Genomic DNA, 16,215 nt, shown 5'->3' with positions numbered 1-16,215 from the left:
GGTGATAGAAATAAAACAGAAAAAGTATGATAAATGAAAAGCATGAATAAAAAGGTAGAAATAACTCAGAGTAATAATTATAATAAATGTAAAGTTTCAACTAACCAATTAAAAGACAGACTGTTAAGTCTCAACCCTTTGAAAGGTTTATTTAGTTTGGGGCCTATTTTGTTTATGACTGTATGCCTGCAACCTCACATATGTTTGATACACAGAAGGCACTCATTCAATAGTTCTTGAACCAAATGAATAAATGAGTAGAAGCAAGCATGAAAGAGTGAACTGGAAAATGATTTCTTACCAACTGCTTATTCTCTTTAACTTTTAATAAGATGAATATCTTAAGTTTTTAGTGTTTTTAAAGAAAGTCTCAAAACTCAAGACTCTATATGGCACTTTTAATAATAAAAGCATTTCTTTTTCCATACATATAATAAATGATGAACATGTGATTTCTCACAATGAAAGACTTAACTAAAAATTCTGGGAAACTTTAAACTATCTTAAAATCTCCAGCAGGAGCCCACAAGCTTTCCACACCAATGTAGAGACAAAAGACAAGCCAGCAGAGGAAGGCCTGAAGCAGGTTATGTAGCTGGCACAAGAAGGAAGGCTAAGTGTGTCTTTTTGAGCCACTATGACTTTCCTGCCTAGTATAGTACTTGGCACACAACAGACACTTCAAAATGTGTGTGTGTGTGCGCACGCACGTGTGTGTAATTTTTAATCTGTTACTCTTCACTAAAGAAATAAAAACAAATAAAAAAGCTTTAGCAGAGTGTCTGTATGGAGGACATGTATAAAAAACACTATCAGTCCAGGCATATGCAGCAACTATGCTTAGTAATGAAAACCCTGTCACCATTATTAGTGGATACTCTGGAAACAGAAGATATCGGAATGGAGGAGAAAAAGGCCAGTGGGCTTATACCATCCTTCCACAAAGAACAGCCAAGTAATTGATCTGCTCCAACAAACCATGCTTTCTAATCCTTCTTCCAAAAGGTACATTCCAACATGGCACACAAATTCAAAGAGAAATATCTGAAGTTTGTAAATAGGTTTTAAAATTTAGGATTATTGGGAGTTCCTGTCGTGGCACAGTGGTTAACAAATACGACTAGGAACCATGAGCTTGCGGGTTCGATCCCTGCCCTTGCTCAGTGGGTAAACGATCAGGCGTTGCCGTGAGCTGTGGTGTAGGTCGCAGACGCAGCTCAGATCCCGAGTTGCTGTGGATCTGGCGTAGGCCGGTGGCTACAGCTCCCATTCGACCCCTAGCCTGGGAACCTCCATGTGCCGTGGGAGCAGCCCAAGAAATAGCAAAAAGACAACAACAACAACAAAAATTAGGATTATCAAACCTATCTAGTAAAGGGTAGAGTTGCTTAAAATTACAAAAGTACAGCATTTTAGAAATAATGCCAAATTTTAATTAGTAAAATCATTAAAATAACATACACCCAAAGAATTTTGTCATAAGCTCAACTGTTTGACCCATTAGGTCAACATTTCCATTTGGCAGTATATGGCTTCTATTTTCATATGCCCTCCTCTTCCTGGTACATAGAAAACAAGTGATTAAGTACTGTGTGCCTACAGAGAGCATGAGTCACTCATTCCAAGAGCCCAGAGTGATGGCGCTCCCTCAGCCCAAGAACAAGCCTGGGTTTTGCACAGCTGCTGAAGTTTACAGGCAGTTTCACTTGTATCCAAAAAAAAAAAAAAAAGCCAGGGTACGTACAAACAATCAAACCCAAGTTTCATTTCCTGCTAAAGACAAAGGGATTTATTATTGCTCTGAAAAGACAATTACCAACACCAAGGTCAAAGAGATGAGGAAAAGGGTTCTACAACCCGAAACTAAAAGTCTGCATGGTTAGCTCATCCATACTTTGCAGTTCTCAAAATTTAATAAGGTCAGAAAAAAAGTTTAAAGGATGACTTGATTCAGCTTCCATCTTCTAAATGCAAAGTTTGATACACATTCCTCTGAACTCTCCAACAGTAATTATTTTCCACCATTCAGCCAGCTAGTGCTAATCCAATTTAAAAGTTCCAGAGCTGCTGCTTTCCCAGTGCGAACTCCAGCTCAGTGGCCCTGGAACCTGGCTGTTCATTATCACCATTATAAATACCGATGCCTGGGCCCCACCCCTCAGAGAGTCTGACTCTGTTGGTTAGGGTGCAACCCAGGCATAGGTATATTGTAAATCTCCACCAGGTGATTCTAATGTACAGCCAGGTTGAGAATTACTGTCCTAAGTGATTCTATGTTACTAGCTGGAACCTGTGTTAAGTAGCTTAGTTTCATCCTACTAGCCTGATTCAAAGATGATGCCTGTGCCATGTACAGCTTTAAACTCTTTGATGTAATCAAGTGCTACTGACTGCATAAAAAGCTCATAATATAGTGAGCTGGCAAAAAGCTGACATAAGCTAGTATAAAAAAATACATTTCAAAAAAATATCCCCGGAGTTCCCATTGTGGCTCAGTGGAAACGAATCTGACTAGGAACCATGAGGTTGTGGGTTCAATCCCTGGTCTCAATAGATTAAGGATCTGGCATTGCTGTGGCTGTGGCATAGGCCGGCAGCTACAGCTCCAATTACACCCCTAGCCTGGGAAACTCCATATGCCACGGTGTGGCCCTAAAAAGACCAAAAAAAAAAAAAAAAAAAATCTCCAAGAATAGTCGAAAGATGAGATATATATACTACTTAGGAAAGGGATCTTAAGCATTTCTAGACTTTTTCTCATAAAATAGGGATCTAGTTACAGCATAGCAAGAAAGCCACAAAGTTTTGATCATGATTATGAAGGATATTAGAAATCAGTTTTTAAACTCCATACTATCCAAACTAAAAATTGATTCTCTATCTTAAGCATAAAGTCCAAATTGTCACATCTCAGGAAAGACCCAGTATTTAACTCAAAAAAGAACAGAGGAAGTTCCCATTGTGGCTCAGCAGTATCCATGAGGACGAGGGTTTGATCCCTGGCTCCCCACTCACTGGGTTAAGGATCTGGCCTTGCTGTGAGCTTGGTTTAGGTTTCAGATGTGGCTCAGATCCCATGTTGCTATGGCTGTGGCGTAGGCCAGCAGCTACAGCTCCAATTTGACCCCTAGCCTGGGAATTTCCATATAACACAGATGTGGCACTAAAAAAGACCAAAAAAAAAAAAAAAAAAAAAAAAGAAATAAAAGAAAATATACAAAATTATGAAAGGTGAAGACTTTATAGTACATGCAAAATACCAGTATAGGGGACACAGATTTAAAAGACATGGTTTGGGACTAAATGAAGGGAAATGCAGCTTAAATTACAAGTTTCCAAACTCATTACCTTAAGAAGCTGAAAATATAACCAGTTCAAAGAATTAGATAAACCTCTGGATAATAAATTCATAATGCATCACCTAAGAAACAGCAATGTGTTAGGATGTACCACTCACCTTCTGCTCTCCCCAAAACTGTCCTTTGATATAACTTTCAGAAATAGAATTCTGAGAGCTGAATAACAGCACAAGTGAGCTAATAATTGGTATTTTTCCATAACTCATTTTAGAGCTCGTAACAGAGATGCATAAAATTAGCACTTTGATCATAAAAATAGATGCAAGCTTTGTCCCTGTTGGTAAATAATTTCCTAGCTTTTCCTGAAAACTGTTCAAAATTTACTCTCTTCCATCCAGAATTGTCTATATAATCAGTCTGCCACCATAAGTCCTTACCAACAAAAAGCTCTGCCTTCCAACCCACCATCAGGTCTAGGATCTGCCATTTTAATTGGCCTCAAATTAAGAACTGCTCCTAGATCAAACAAGGGTCACAGCAGAGTATCCTAAGGAGTGGGAGGTACAATGCAGAACCTGTACTATTTCAGTCTGGACAGTTATGCACTATCATTCTTTTTTTTTTTTTTTTTTTTTTTTGAGTACCTAATTAGATCCCAAGGCATTGTGCATGCAAAGTTATTTCTGGCAAGACAAAAAAAAAAAAAATTCCATAAAAGTCCACTACTTACACAGACAGTGTCTTCCAGGGCTTTCCACTCTTAATAAGAACCAATCCCAGATTATTTATAGCTGGAAGAAACTTCAGAGAATCAAATAAAGAACATCTTTCTGGAGTTCCCTGGTGGCCTAGTGGTTAAGGATCCAGCGTTGTCACTGCTGTGGCTTGGGTTTGATCCCTGGCCTGGAACTTCTGCATGACAGAGACACAACAGCCAAAAAATGAAAGAACATCTTTCTTCCTGTTTTCTTTATTATGAAGAAAAACAGATTTTCACCGTCTTAGAAAAAAACTGAGACCCTGAACTTCAAATCTCCAACTCAAATCTCCCACAGAACTCAGTCTTATAGCTCAGTCACAGAATCTGTCACTCCAGACTCCTGTGTATTCTCTCCCTTGTTGGACCACTACCTGGCCTAGGGTAAAGACAGTGTTTTATCCACCTCTTTGCCTTGGCACAATGACCAGCAGACAGAACTTCAATAAATGTTTGTTGAAATAGTAAATAAATGACTTTACAGAATTTTAACTTAATATTATTTGGAAAGAGAAAGAAATAGAATACTAAATTAGTTGTGGAGGCAGGGGGCTGTTTCTTTGAGAAAAAGGAGTATTTGAAAGGTGCAAAGGGGGGATGCAATAGCTACCAGAGATGAATCCTGGAAGTCAAGGAGCACAAATGCCCAGAGGGAGATGAGCTAACTAGAAACTCTGCCAAACTCTTTGGTCTGCCCACCACAGCTGTTGCCTGGGAGAGGGGATGGTTACTATGCCAGAAATAGGAAGTAGAATGTTTATATCTGGCATAAAAGCAATGTATAATGATACTGTGACACATCATTAACATTATACGCACAAACTACTAAAATTAAAAGCACTGTAGCACATTTAAAATGTCCGAACATTTCAGTCATATATTAGGACTGTTTCAAATTGTTTATATTGACTATTGCAGAAAATGGAATTTGAAGTTCAATATAAGTAAAAAGCAGGTTCAAAGAATAAGACTCATACATTTTCATAAAGAAAAATTAATACTTTAAATGTACCTTTAAAAATCCCACTATGACGTTAAAGAAATTCAAGGTTAAATGTAAAAGAATCCTAGATTAAAATGAAGTAAAAGGAAAAAAACAAGGAACACTGACCTAAAATCCACTTGCACTTCACTCAACCAGGCTTACCAAAGAAAGCAGACAGGAGTGAATGCTTTTATTTTTTTGTGAATGAGAGCAGTTTCTTTAAGGGTCTCACAGCAACAGGAAAATGAGTCATCCTAACAGAGCATGGGATTTAATTAAGATACTACCAGTAAGTGTTGTGATAGTACTATAATCCTAATGTTCAGTGTTGATCCTTGCTTTTAAAATACTCCTTAGGAGTTCCCACTGTACAGTGAGTTAAAGGATCTGGTGTTGCTACAGCTGTGGCACAGGTCACCGCTGAGGCTCGGATTCAATCCCTGGCCAGGGAACTTCCATATGATGAGGGTGCAGCCGAAAATGAAAAAAAACAAAACAAAACAAAAAAAACTTCTTATATATTACTTAATGTATAATCAATATCTATGGATAATAATGTCTTATTTCTCTGTTTTGTTAAACACACTATAATTTAAATATTCCCAGCTCAATAAAATAATGTCTTATTTCTCTATTTTGTTAAACATACTATAAATATTCTCAGCTCAATTATAGTCAGCTGACACATATGATTATGACTTAAACCAGCTAATAAATAATTCGTTAGGGGCTCTACAACACTGCACTTACTTCTCAGACTTGTGTTTGCAAGACTAGATTTTCAAAGGTTATATTTTAGAACATATTTGAACAGGAATAGAACAGTTTACAAAAAGATTCACAGAAGGATAGTGATAGAGCTTATAAAGATCTCACAAATTTAAATCCCCATAAAACCACTCCAAGGTTAGACTGTGGCTCTGAAAATGTGCTGAATCAATATTACAGCCAAACTAGTTTGAGTTTCCAGTAGCCTAGTATCTATCTGCAAATATCCACTAATTTTGTCATAAATCACAAGGACCAATATTAGCAACAAGCAATCTTTTTTTTTTTTAATGCATGAGGGCCAAAGAGAAAAAAAAAAAAAAAGCTTTTGGGTTTCATTTATTTTCATTCAGAATGATTGGGTGAATCCCACAAAATTAAAAACTAGACTTCCCCCTTTCCTGAATAAAATAACAAGAAATTCACACATTTTTTAAAGCTGGTAGGAGAGGTGGCAATCTAGCCTTCTAATCTTATGTTCTTCATTTAAAACTCCAAACAACTTTGCTACTCAAGGGATGCAGGGCCAACCAGAAACTAGGGGTATTTCCATTCATTCAATACAATTTTTTACAGAAGACCTGCAGTGGGCCAGGTGCTAGGGATATAGGGATGAATCTTCATCATCTCCTCCTTGCTTGGGCTAAGTTAGCCTGGGCAGACAGGACAAGGGGGAGACATGTTTCTGGGCATGCTGCAGCAGCCACAATGTAGTCATGTTCCCAAAAGACCACACTGTCAGGGCACCCTGGTTTCTGGCACTTTTTTTTTTTTTTTTTTTTTTGTCTTTTTGTCTTTTTGTTGTTGTTGTTGCTATTTCTTGGGCCGCTCCCGCGGCATATGGAGGTTCCCAGGCTAGGGGTCGAATCGGAGCTGTAGCCACCGGCCTACGCCAGAGCCACAGCAACGCGGGATCCGAGCCGCGTCTGCAACCTACACCACAGCTCACGGCAACGCCGGATCTTTAACCCACTGAGCGAGGGCAGGGACCGAACCCGCAACCTCATGGTTCCTAGTCGGATTCGTTACCCACTGCGCCACGACGGGAACTCCGTTTCTGGCACTTTTATGCTCTACGCTAAAGGCCTGGATTCTGCTTCTCCTCTGAAGCCAGCCTTTGCCAAGTCCTGGCCTTCGCTGGCATGGCCTGGTCAGAACACAAGCATCTAGGAAATGATGCTACACAGGTCCCTCCCCTCTTTGAAGGTGGCTGCCCTAAAGACTTTTTCTCCTCCAGTCCCTCTCTGCTTTACAAGCTCTGAAAGGATGTCTGTGAAATTGGATCTGGAACTCTTGCAAAGCTAGACTGGGAAGGCTTCAGGTTTCTTACCACTGGCTGAAATAGTTCCCATCCAGTACATATCAAAGTTTCTACTCAAAGGTCTACCCTCTATTTAGTCCCTCCCCAACCAGCAGATGTTCTAAAAGCTTAAGCAAAACCTGATAAACTGATCATAACTGAAAAACTAGTTAACCTATTATATAATGCTATTCCTTGTAACTATATGAACTAGTTTTGCAAGAAAGGAGTCAGGAAAGGTGAAAGGTCAAAGAACGAACCAGTGGTCCCATATCAGCCTTTTCATTCTACAGAGATCCTTCCTCAGTGTGCTTGCTTTGCCATTTGAGAGGCTGTTTTACTTTCTACATTGGCTACACTATAACGAATATGATAGATGAAGATACATTGCCAATATTACCCATAAAAATATAAACCCTATAACTTTGTGGTCAAGAAAGCAGAAAGGTTTATAAACATGTTTGTCAATATTGAGAAAAGCTTGGCTTTGGAGTCAATTGGGGTTAGAAGTCTGGCTCTCCCTCCTACTCTTTGAACTTGGACAAATTCTCTGCGCCTCAGTCACCTCCTCTATAACAAAAAACCTTCTCCTAAGGTTTATTGTGATGATTACATGAAACAGCACAATAGAGCTTAGAACAGTATCTTCAGAAAAATTCTCAATAAACAAAAGCTGTTATTAGCTACTATTAATCTCAGTTGACAAAGTAAAATATGCACAAAAACTTCCCTCTACCTGTAAAACCTCATTCCAAAAACTGTCATTAGTCACCCCCAGGGACGATCCTTTTTTTTTTAAGCCAAAGAAGAGAGAAAATCTTTTTAAAAATCTTTTCTATTTTGCATACATAACAATAAGTGTTCATAAAAATAAGTTTATAGCCCTGTTCAATGGAATTGTTAGTCTGTTAGAAATATAAAATACAGGGTAAAAAGTTTTCAGGGTATGAAACTGGAAAGCCATTTAAAAGAAACTGATGTCTAAGGACACTAGGAAAAAAACTGCTCATTCGACAGCAACAAAAACAGTTAAAAAGAGGAGTTCCTGTCGTGGCACAGCGGAAATGAATCCAGCTAGGAATCATGAGGTTGTGGGTTCGATCCCTGGCCTTGCTCAGTGGGTTAGGGATCTGGCATTGCTGTGAGCTGTAGTATATGCCGCAGACACGGCTCAGATCTGTGGCTGTGGTGTAGGCTGGCAGCTGAAGCTCCGATTCAACCCCTAGCCTGGGAGCCTCCATATGCTGCGGGTGCAGTCATAAAAAGCAACAAAAACAACAACCCAAAAACAGTTAAAAAGATGTTTACAATAAATTTAATAATTATTTTTAAATTAAAATGCCCTATTACATTTTGTCATGGCAATTTGTGAATTTTTAGCAAATACAATTTTTTAAAAAGGTAAAGTTAAAAATAACTTTTCTTCAAAAGAAAATACCAAACACAAAACTCTAAACTGAATAGTTTCATAAAATATGATTCCTCAAAGAGATAAAAGTTCTGTGTAGATTTCAATCCTTTAATTTCTCATTCAAAAAAGTTTTCATACAAGGACCTACTATATAGCACAGAGAAACATAATCATAATCTTGTGATAACTTATAAATTAAAAGAATCTGAAAAAGAATATACATATAGGAGTTCCCATTGTGGCACAGCGGAAACAAATCTGACTAGGAACCATGAGGTTTCGGGCTCAATCCCTGACCCTACTCAGTGGGTTAAGGATCTGGCGTTGTAGTGACCTGTGATGTAGGTCGCAGATGTGGCTCGGATCCCGAGTTGCTGTGGCTGTGGCACAGGCCTGCAGCTACAGCTCCAATTCAACCCCTAGCCTGGGAACCTCCATATGCCACGGGTTCAGTCCTAAAAAGCAAAAAAAAAAGAACATACATATTAAATATATAACATTCACTTTGTCACTTTGTTGTACACCTGAAACACAACACTGTAAATCAACTATACTTCAATAAAATTTAGTCTTCATATGACATACTAAGAGTAATTTCATTATCAAATTATCAAATAACTAAGAAAAAGAGGAATGCCTTGTTATATTTCTGAGAATTCTGATAACTAGTATCCCCTCCAAAAACTGTTCTCTGGTATTTATCACTTAGAGTTTCACCTCTGTCTATAGTTTACATGGTTATGAATGTTAATGTGTGTGACAGATGCTCTGCCATCTTTTCGTGGTCACTCAGTCCCAGAATAGAATGAAGCAATACACAGCAGGAAATTACATAATACCAGCATTATCAGACAAAGCTACAAGGACTAATGAAAGCAATTTTAAGACTAAAGCGATAAGACCATATCACCCTTCTCCAAGAGTGGACTATATTACATTGCTTTTTAAGTCTTTAAATTACAATCCCTATTCTCAGGTAGTGAAACTCCACTCTCAGGAGATTACTCAGTGTTTACACAGTGCCTTATCATTTTCCCTGGTAGAAAACAAAACAATCTAAATATTTTCCTCTTGTGGTCATTACCCTGCAAGAGACACAAGCATCCACCAAAAAGCAATTCTAAGTATGAATAGAGACTACCCACTACTCTTAAAAAAAATGTAAATACTTGAAAAAAATACTCAACTGTTTAGCTAGAAGAAAAAATTTTAACAATGTTAAAGATGAAAATAAGGAATACCATCACAAAAAATTTCTTAAGCAATGTTAAATCTGATAGAAAAATAACACAAGTGGAAATGCACCTTTCCTCACATTTCTTTCTTTACGCAGCTGGACAGAAATTTTCCACCCCAATTAGAAGATATTCAAAACAGGGCCTAAAATGAGTAATATGCATAACACAACATCCTATTTTTATGGCAATGATATTACTGAAAAAAAACTTGGACTTATTTCAACTCAACACAACCAAAAATGCCTTCTGTGTCCTAAGCCCTCAGAGATACCAAGATGAGGAGAATATGGTCCTTACCTTGAGGAATGCTCTGTCCACTGGGAAAGAAGAGAGCAAATTGTTTTTTTGTTTTTTTTTCTTTAGGGCCCTACCTGTGGCATATGTAAGTTCCCAGGCTAGGGCTCTAATCAGAGCTATAGCTGCCAGCCTACGCCATAGCAACGTGGGATCCATGCAACATCTTCGACCTACACCACAGCTCATGGCAACACCAGATCCTAAGCCAAGGCCAGGGATTGAATCCACATCCTCATGGATACTAGTCAGGTTTGTAACCTGCTGAGCCACAACGGGAACTCCCAAACTGTTATTATATGATGCAGTAAGGGCTATAATCAAAGTGTGTACCAAGTGTATAAAGCCCCTAGAAACACAAAAAGATGATCAATTAATTCTGACCTAGGAATGCAGGCTATGGCCATCACAGTGTAGGGGTGGCATCTGAACTGGGTCTTACAAAATGAACTACAGGCTGACAGTATCAAACATTCCAGACTAAATAAATTCATTTTAACCTTAAACATCAATACTGAACTTTCTGATGTCACTAGAAAAAAGAAAAGTCCTGTTTCAGGTTGTTCAGTAGCCACAAACAAAAATCACAATGCTCACGAGTTTTTTTGGTCTTATGATACTGCCCTTTGGAAAGAAAAGGACTTGGTCAGGAATCTATTCAGCTGAATAACAAATAGGAAACTATAAAAGATTTTAAACACTTTCATTACAAACAATAGCAAAACCGTCCACAAAAGCAGAGGGAAATGGTCCAATAAAATGGGGAATTTTAAATGTGTCTATAGAAAAAGATCAGAAAAACATTTAACAATTAAAATGCCATTATTCAATAGTCATTCTTCAGAAAGGGTCTTGAGTATTGGATAGGATAAACTATTTGGTAAAGTCAAGTACATGAGATTCTTTCACTGGCTATATGTACTTGAACACCTAAAGATCAAAACAAGGTTTTCTGAAAAATAATGGCCTCTTCCTCCCTCTATATTTTCGGTGTACTTTAGCCTGTGGTAGGCTATATCCTAAGAAGTGAGATAAATTTAATTGCAAAGACTACAGCCACTTATTCAGAAAAGTTCGTTTGCCTTCTGATATGGACTTTGGATATATACACAATAATTTCAAACCTTGTGGCTTAATCCAAAATCCAGGCCCAGGTTTCCCTGTGAATATTCCTTAAAAAGCTTAAGCCTGTAGCTCACCTGAGCTTCTTTAGCTCAGAAGTATGTATTTATGTATCCTTCCACTGAAAGGTAAGTAAGATCATAGAAGAGGTGACTAACTTCACTTGAAGGGAGCAATTTATCCCTAAAGCCACTAGAATTTGAGAGGTTCCTCTGTACAAGAAATGATCACAAACCAAACAGAAACCATCTATTCAGAGGACTCCTGGGAACTTACCTCCTTCCATGTAATTCCACCAGTTTGGTTCATCTCTGTCAATCTTAAGAGCAAAGAGAAAGGAGAGAGTGGTCCTGGAAATGGAGACAACCAAGGCCACCGCTACTCATATATCCCTAATTCACTGTCCCAATACACAGGTGACCACCCAGAGATTTCCTGAGTATTTTTCACAAAGCGCATCAATTCTTATCTTCCAAGAGGTACACTGAACAAACACTTAACAAATTGGAGTTGTGTTAAAAACATTTCATTATGGGAGTTCCCATCATGGCGCAGTGGTTAACGAATCCGACTAGGAACCATGAGGTTACAGGTTCGATCCTTGGCCTTGCTCAGTGGGTTAAGGATCTGGCGTTGCCATGAGCTGTGGTGTAGGTCACAGACATGGCTCGGATCCTGCGTTGCTGTGGCTCTGGCATAGGCCGGTGGCTACAGCTCTGATTAGACCCCTAGCCTGGGAACCTCCATATGGGAACAGCCCTAGAAAAGGAAAAAAAAAAACAAAAAAAAAAACACATTTCATTATGTACAAGGACCAAAAAGCCCAACCCTCACTTTATAGCTAAGGAAATCAGGTGCAGATAAGTGTTCTGTCCAGTGAGTTGGAGATGATGTCAAGTTCCATCTAGCTGTAATAGTTAATTTTAAGCTCTTAGAATCCAAAGAGTTGGCAATCTACCTTTCTTCAGGCTGCACTTGAAGTCTTATTCAAATACTGGGGAAGGGTGTGTGGGTGGGTGGGTGGTAGGGGTGGGGAAGATCAGGCAAATTATCAAATTAGGAAAAACAGAAGAGAATGACTGGCAATTGGCCAAAATTAGCCTATCTACAACAACTTTTGTCTCAAGATTATCAAGAACCTTATCTGGGTGCAGTAGTTTCTCATCCATTCTGCATAGAGGAAATAAAATGCAATGGCAAGAAAATACACTCAGAACCTAGGAAAAAATAAATTCTCCTTCACTGCTCTAGCAAATCAACTATCAGGCCTTCCTAAGCAAGCAACAGGACCATGAGAAAATGTTCTGGGGGGCAATTCTACTCTCTATGAGCTCCAGCAAGTTTCTCAACCTTTCACACCTGTCTTCTCACCTGAAGAAGAGGATACCACCACGTGCTTTGTAAAGCAGTTGTGAGGATTGGCAAGAATACATTGAGGGACCAGTTCCTTGGAAACCTCCCTATAAATGGAAACTGCTGTGATATATATGAAAAGTTCCTTTAGTACCTTTCACACATTTCATTCATACCATGTAATTCTTTTGTCTAGTTACTTGCAAGAATTACAACTTGAAACACTACTTCTTTAAAGAACTCTATTCTCTCACCTCTCCTAAAATGAAAGATCTCTGTGGTAATTAGGAAAAAAGGACTGGTCCCCTCCAAAGAGGGGTGCTACTGAGCCCCCTCAAAAGAAACCGACCCCTGGACTGTCAGCTCTCTGAGGGCAGGGCCTGCCCCGTTTAACTCACCACTGTGACCTAGTTTCTCTCACGCAAACTAATCGCTGTAGACTCAGGCATCTCGGGACAGCTTGCAGGACACCCAAACATGGACCCCCCCCCCAAGACGTTCTGAATCGCACGATCTTGAGTGACACAAAAATATTAAAAGTTTAACATCACGCTGCTGTTTAACTGTAATACTAAAATCAAAGAAAGGGCGCCGGAAATTGAGTGCCTATGAGGTAACCAAAATGAAGTCACACCTTTAATGCTAAAGGACCAGTGACACAAAGATGTCAACCGGGAGTGAAGCTTCGGCAGGACGTTCCATTGAACTGGTGTGACCGCCTCCGGCCTGAGATCGGAATTCGAACCCAGAACTTCTCCCAAAGGACGGGTCAGAGGCCACTCCAGGGTGGGAGAGGCCTTTAAGGCCAGGCGCACCTCGCCCGAACTTTCCCGTTGGGGGGCAGCCCGACCCCGACCGCCCGCGGCGCGACTCGGGTCCGCTCTCCGGGGCAGCGGAGCAGATCTCCAAGCGGAAGCGCGCTCGGAAGGACGAGGGTCGACGGCCCTTTGTCCCCCTCAGAGGGGCAGGGGCGAGGCGAACGCTCCTTCGCGTCAGGAAATAATGACAGATCGCGCGCCCTCGCCGGCGCCCGCCCCGCCCCGCCCGCCAGGGCCCCAGGCGGCGCCGGAACCCCAGCCCCGAGCTGAGGGGCCCGGCCGCGCCCCCTCCTCGCCCCCTCCCAGTCCCAGGGCGACCCAGCGCCGCCAGGCTCACCGGGTCGGAGCTGGAGGCCGCCGTCGCGGCGGCTGCACCACAGCGCGCGCTCGCCCTGCTGCAGGATGTAGTGGTCCTTGGCTTGGAAGAGCTCCATGCCGGCCCCGGGCGCCGAGGGAGGCGGCGGCGGCCCGGGAGCGCCCGCGGCTCCGCGGTCCCCCGGCCCCAGCGGCGGCAGCCCGCGCGGGGCGTCCTCGTCGGCCGGGGCCGCCAGAGCCGGCGCCTCAGGGAGCGGCGGCTGAGGGAGCGCCCCGGCGGCCAAACCCGCGGCAGGGGAACGCGCCCCGGCAGCGGCGGCTGCGGCCTGGGAGGCCTCTCCCCCGGCTCCGCCCCTCTATGCCCCCGCCCGGCTCCTCCCTGGCTCCTCCCCCTGCTCCACCCACTCCCGACTTCTCGCAGACTCCTCCCCCTCCCCGTCTCCTCCCCCCCCCTTTCTCCTCTCCATTCCTCTTCCTGCTTTTTCCCGCCGCCTTCTCCAGCTTCTGGGTTTCTTCAGCTGGGTTTCTCCTCCTGGTTCCTACCCCGAGGCTCTTCCTCCTCTTTCTTCTCTTCCCTATCCCAGCCCCCTCCTCCTCCTCCCGCTCTTTCCAGGCCCCGCCCCTGGCGGGATCGCCTTCCCACCCCGGGCGACCGCTTCCCAGCCTGGGCCTGGCTGAATCAGACTGGCCGCCCTGCTGCTCTGCGACCTTTGGAACAGAAGCCCACTCCTGGGCCTCCCCTCCAATACTAGCAGGTTATTCGTTTCTCTCACCAGCCCTGAGACAAGCCAGGCCGACTCCCTAAATCTAGTCTGCCCGCAGAGACCCCAGACTAGGAGAACGGGAAAGGCGGCTCAGGTTGCAGGGGTCCATCCCCAGCCAGACTCTCCGCGAACCGGGACGTCTGTTTTGGAATTTCCTCTTAGAATCTTGCGACGTTTGACAGCAGCAGACATTCAATAAATACACATCAGTGAAGAGCGTGTAACAATAGAAATTGAACAAGTATTAGCAGCACAGTGCTCTAAATAACTAGGAGGAAGAGAGCAAAGTTCATAAGCTATCGTGCCCTGAATTCAGCAGGATGCCTGTGAAAAGACAATAAAATGTCAAGGAGGTGAAAGGGATCTAGTTTGACAAGGCTAAGGTGGTTGGAAAATATCTTGTAGAAGTCAGAAGCACTCCTGAGTATCTTTTGAGCTGTCTAACTTGAATGGCCAGGTGGTACCTTGCACAGAATGGAGCTTGGGAGTTGGGCCCCCAGTTCCAGGCCCCACTCCAGGGATGATCTAGCTGTGTGATCTTGGGAAAGCCTCTTGGTCTCAGATGGTGGGTGCACTAAATGACTAATTACACTCCCAGTTTTATAAGTCATCAAGTCTTTCTACTCCAATCTCCTGCCTTTTCTAATGCCTTAGAAAGGAAGAGAATAAACAAAACAAAAATGAGGTTGGAGACAAGAAAAGCAAGGCAATACTTTTAACCTTCTGCTTGATAAAAGTGAGAGGCCCTTTTTTCAGGAAGAAGTTCCACTTTACTAATTATTCCAGCCCACACTGATTTCTCTGTTGAATTTCCATAGCACAGAAAGTCCCATGATGACAAACTGTCCGGGAATCTCTGATAAGTATAAATAGGCCTCTTGAACTGTCCAGACACCTCAACCTAAAGGTCAATAGGAGAGATTATTATGTCAAATCTTTGTGATGTGACATGGACAAAGAAGATAATGGAGACAAGACGGTAAAAAGAAGTTTCAGTGGAACCATCAGTTTCTGATTTATTATTGAATTCAGCCGTATGTTGACTCTCCCTAGCAAAAATGAATAATGAGAAAGTCTTATGAAGACAGGATGTTCTGCAAATTATTTCATTATTTTTTAACGAGTCACATTGCCAGATGTGAAGAAAATGCTGTTGTACCTGTTTTAAAACAATTGATTAGTTGATTACAACTTTCCCTGATGTTTTAAATCAGCGGTTCCACTGGCAACCTAATAGAACCACCTGGGTAGTTTTTCAAACATGCCAATGCTCGGATCTCAGACCAATTAAATCAGCATTTAATTTAGATGAGCTCTCCCTTCAATAAATGGTGCTGGGAAAACTGGACAGCCATATATAAAAGAATGAAATTAGAATACTTCCTAACACCATACACAAAAATACACTCAAAATGGATTAAAGACCTAAATATAAGACCAGATACTATAAAACTCTTAGAGGAAAACATAGGCTAAACACTCTCTGACATAAACCACAGCAACATCTCAGATCCACCTCCTAGAGTAATGACAATAAAAACAAAAATAAACAGGAGTTCCCATCGTGGCGCAATGGTTAACGAAACCAGCTAGGAACCATGAGGTTGTGGGTTTGATCCCTGGCCTCACTCAGTGAGTTAAGGATCCGGCATTGCCGTGAGCTGTGGTGTAGGTCACAGACGAGGCTTGGATCCCGAGTTGCTGCAGCTGTGGCGTAGGCTCCGATGAGACCCCTAGCCTGAGAACCTCCATATGCTGAGGATGTAGCTCTAGCAAATACAAAACAAAACA

General features: G+C 41.7%; 1 protein-coding gene across 4 annotated transcripts in view; it reads right to left on the bottom strand.

The window, feature by feature from the left end:
- The window catches only part of INPP5F (inositol polyphosphate-5-phosphatase F), a 93,948-nt gene extending 79,966 nt beyond the window's left edge, over positions 1 to 13,982 (bottom strand). For 2 of the 4 annotated variants that reach the window (XM_005671507.3, XM_013983807.2), the window contains exon 1: positions 13,683 to 13,963. In XM_005671507.3, the coding sequence (XP_005671564.1) occupies positions 13,683 to 13,779 (97 nt within the window). In that variant the 5' untranslated portion in view covers positions 13,780 to 13,963. Of the gene's footprint in view, positions 1 to 13,682 lie in introns of all 4 variants that reach the window. The other 2 variants (XR_002338746.1, XR_002338745.1) reach the window with 2 other exon arrangements.

Source organism: Sus scrofa, chromosome 14 (genome assembly GCF_000003025.6).
Source record: "Sus scrofa isolate TJ Tabasco breed Duroc chromosome 14, Sscrofa11.1, whole genome shotgun sequence".
Classification (NCBI taxonomy): Eukaryota; Metazoa; Chordata; class Mammalia; order Artiodactyla; family Suidae; genus Sus; species Sus scrofa.
This window is presented reverse-complemented; position numbering and strand designations above follow the sequence as displayed.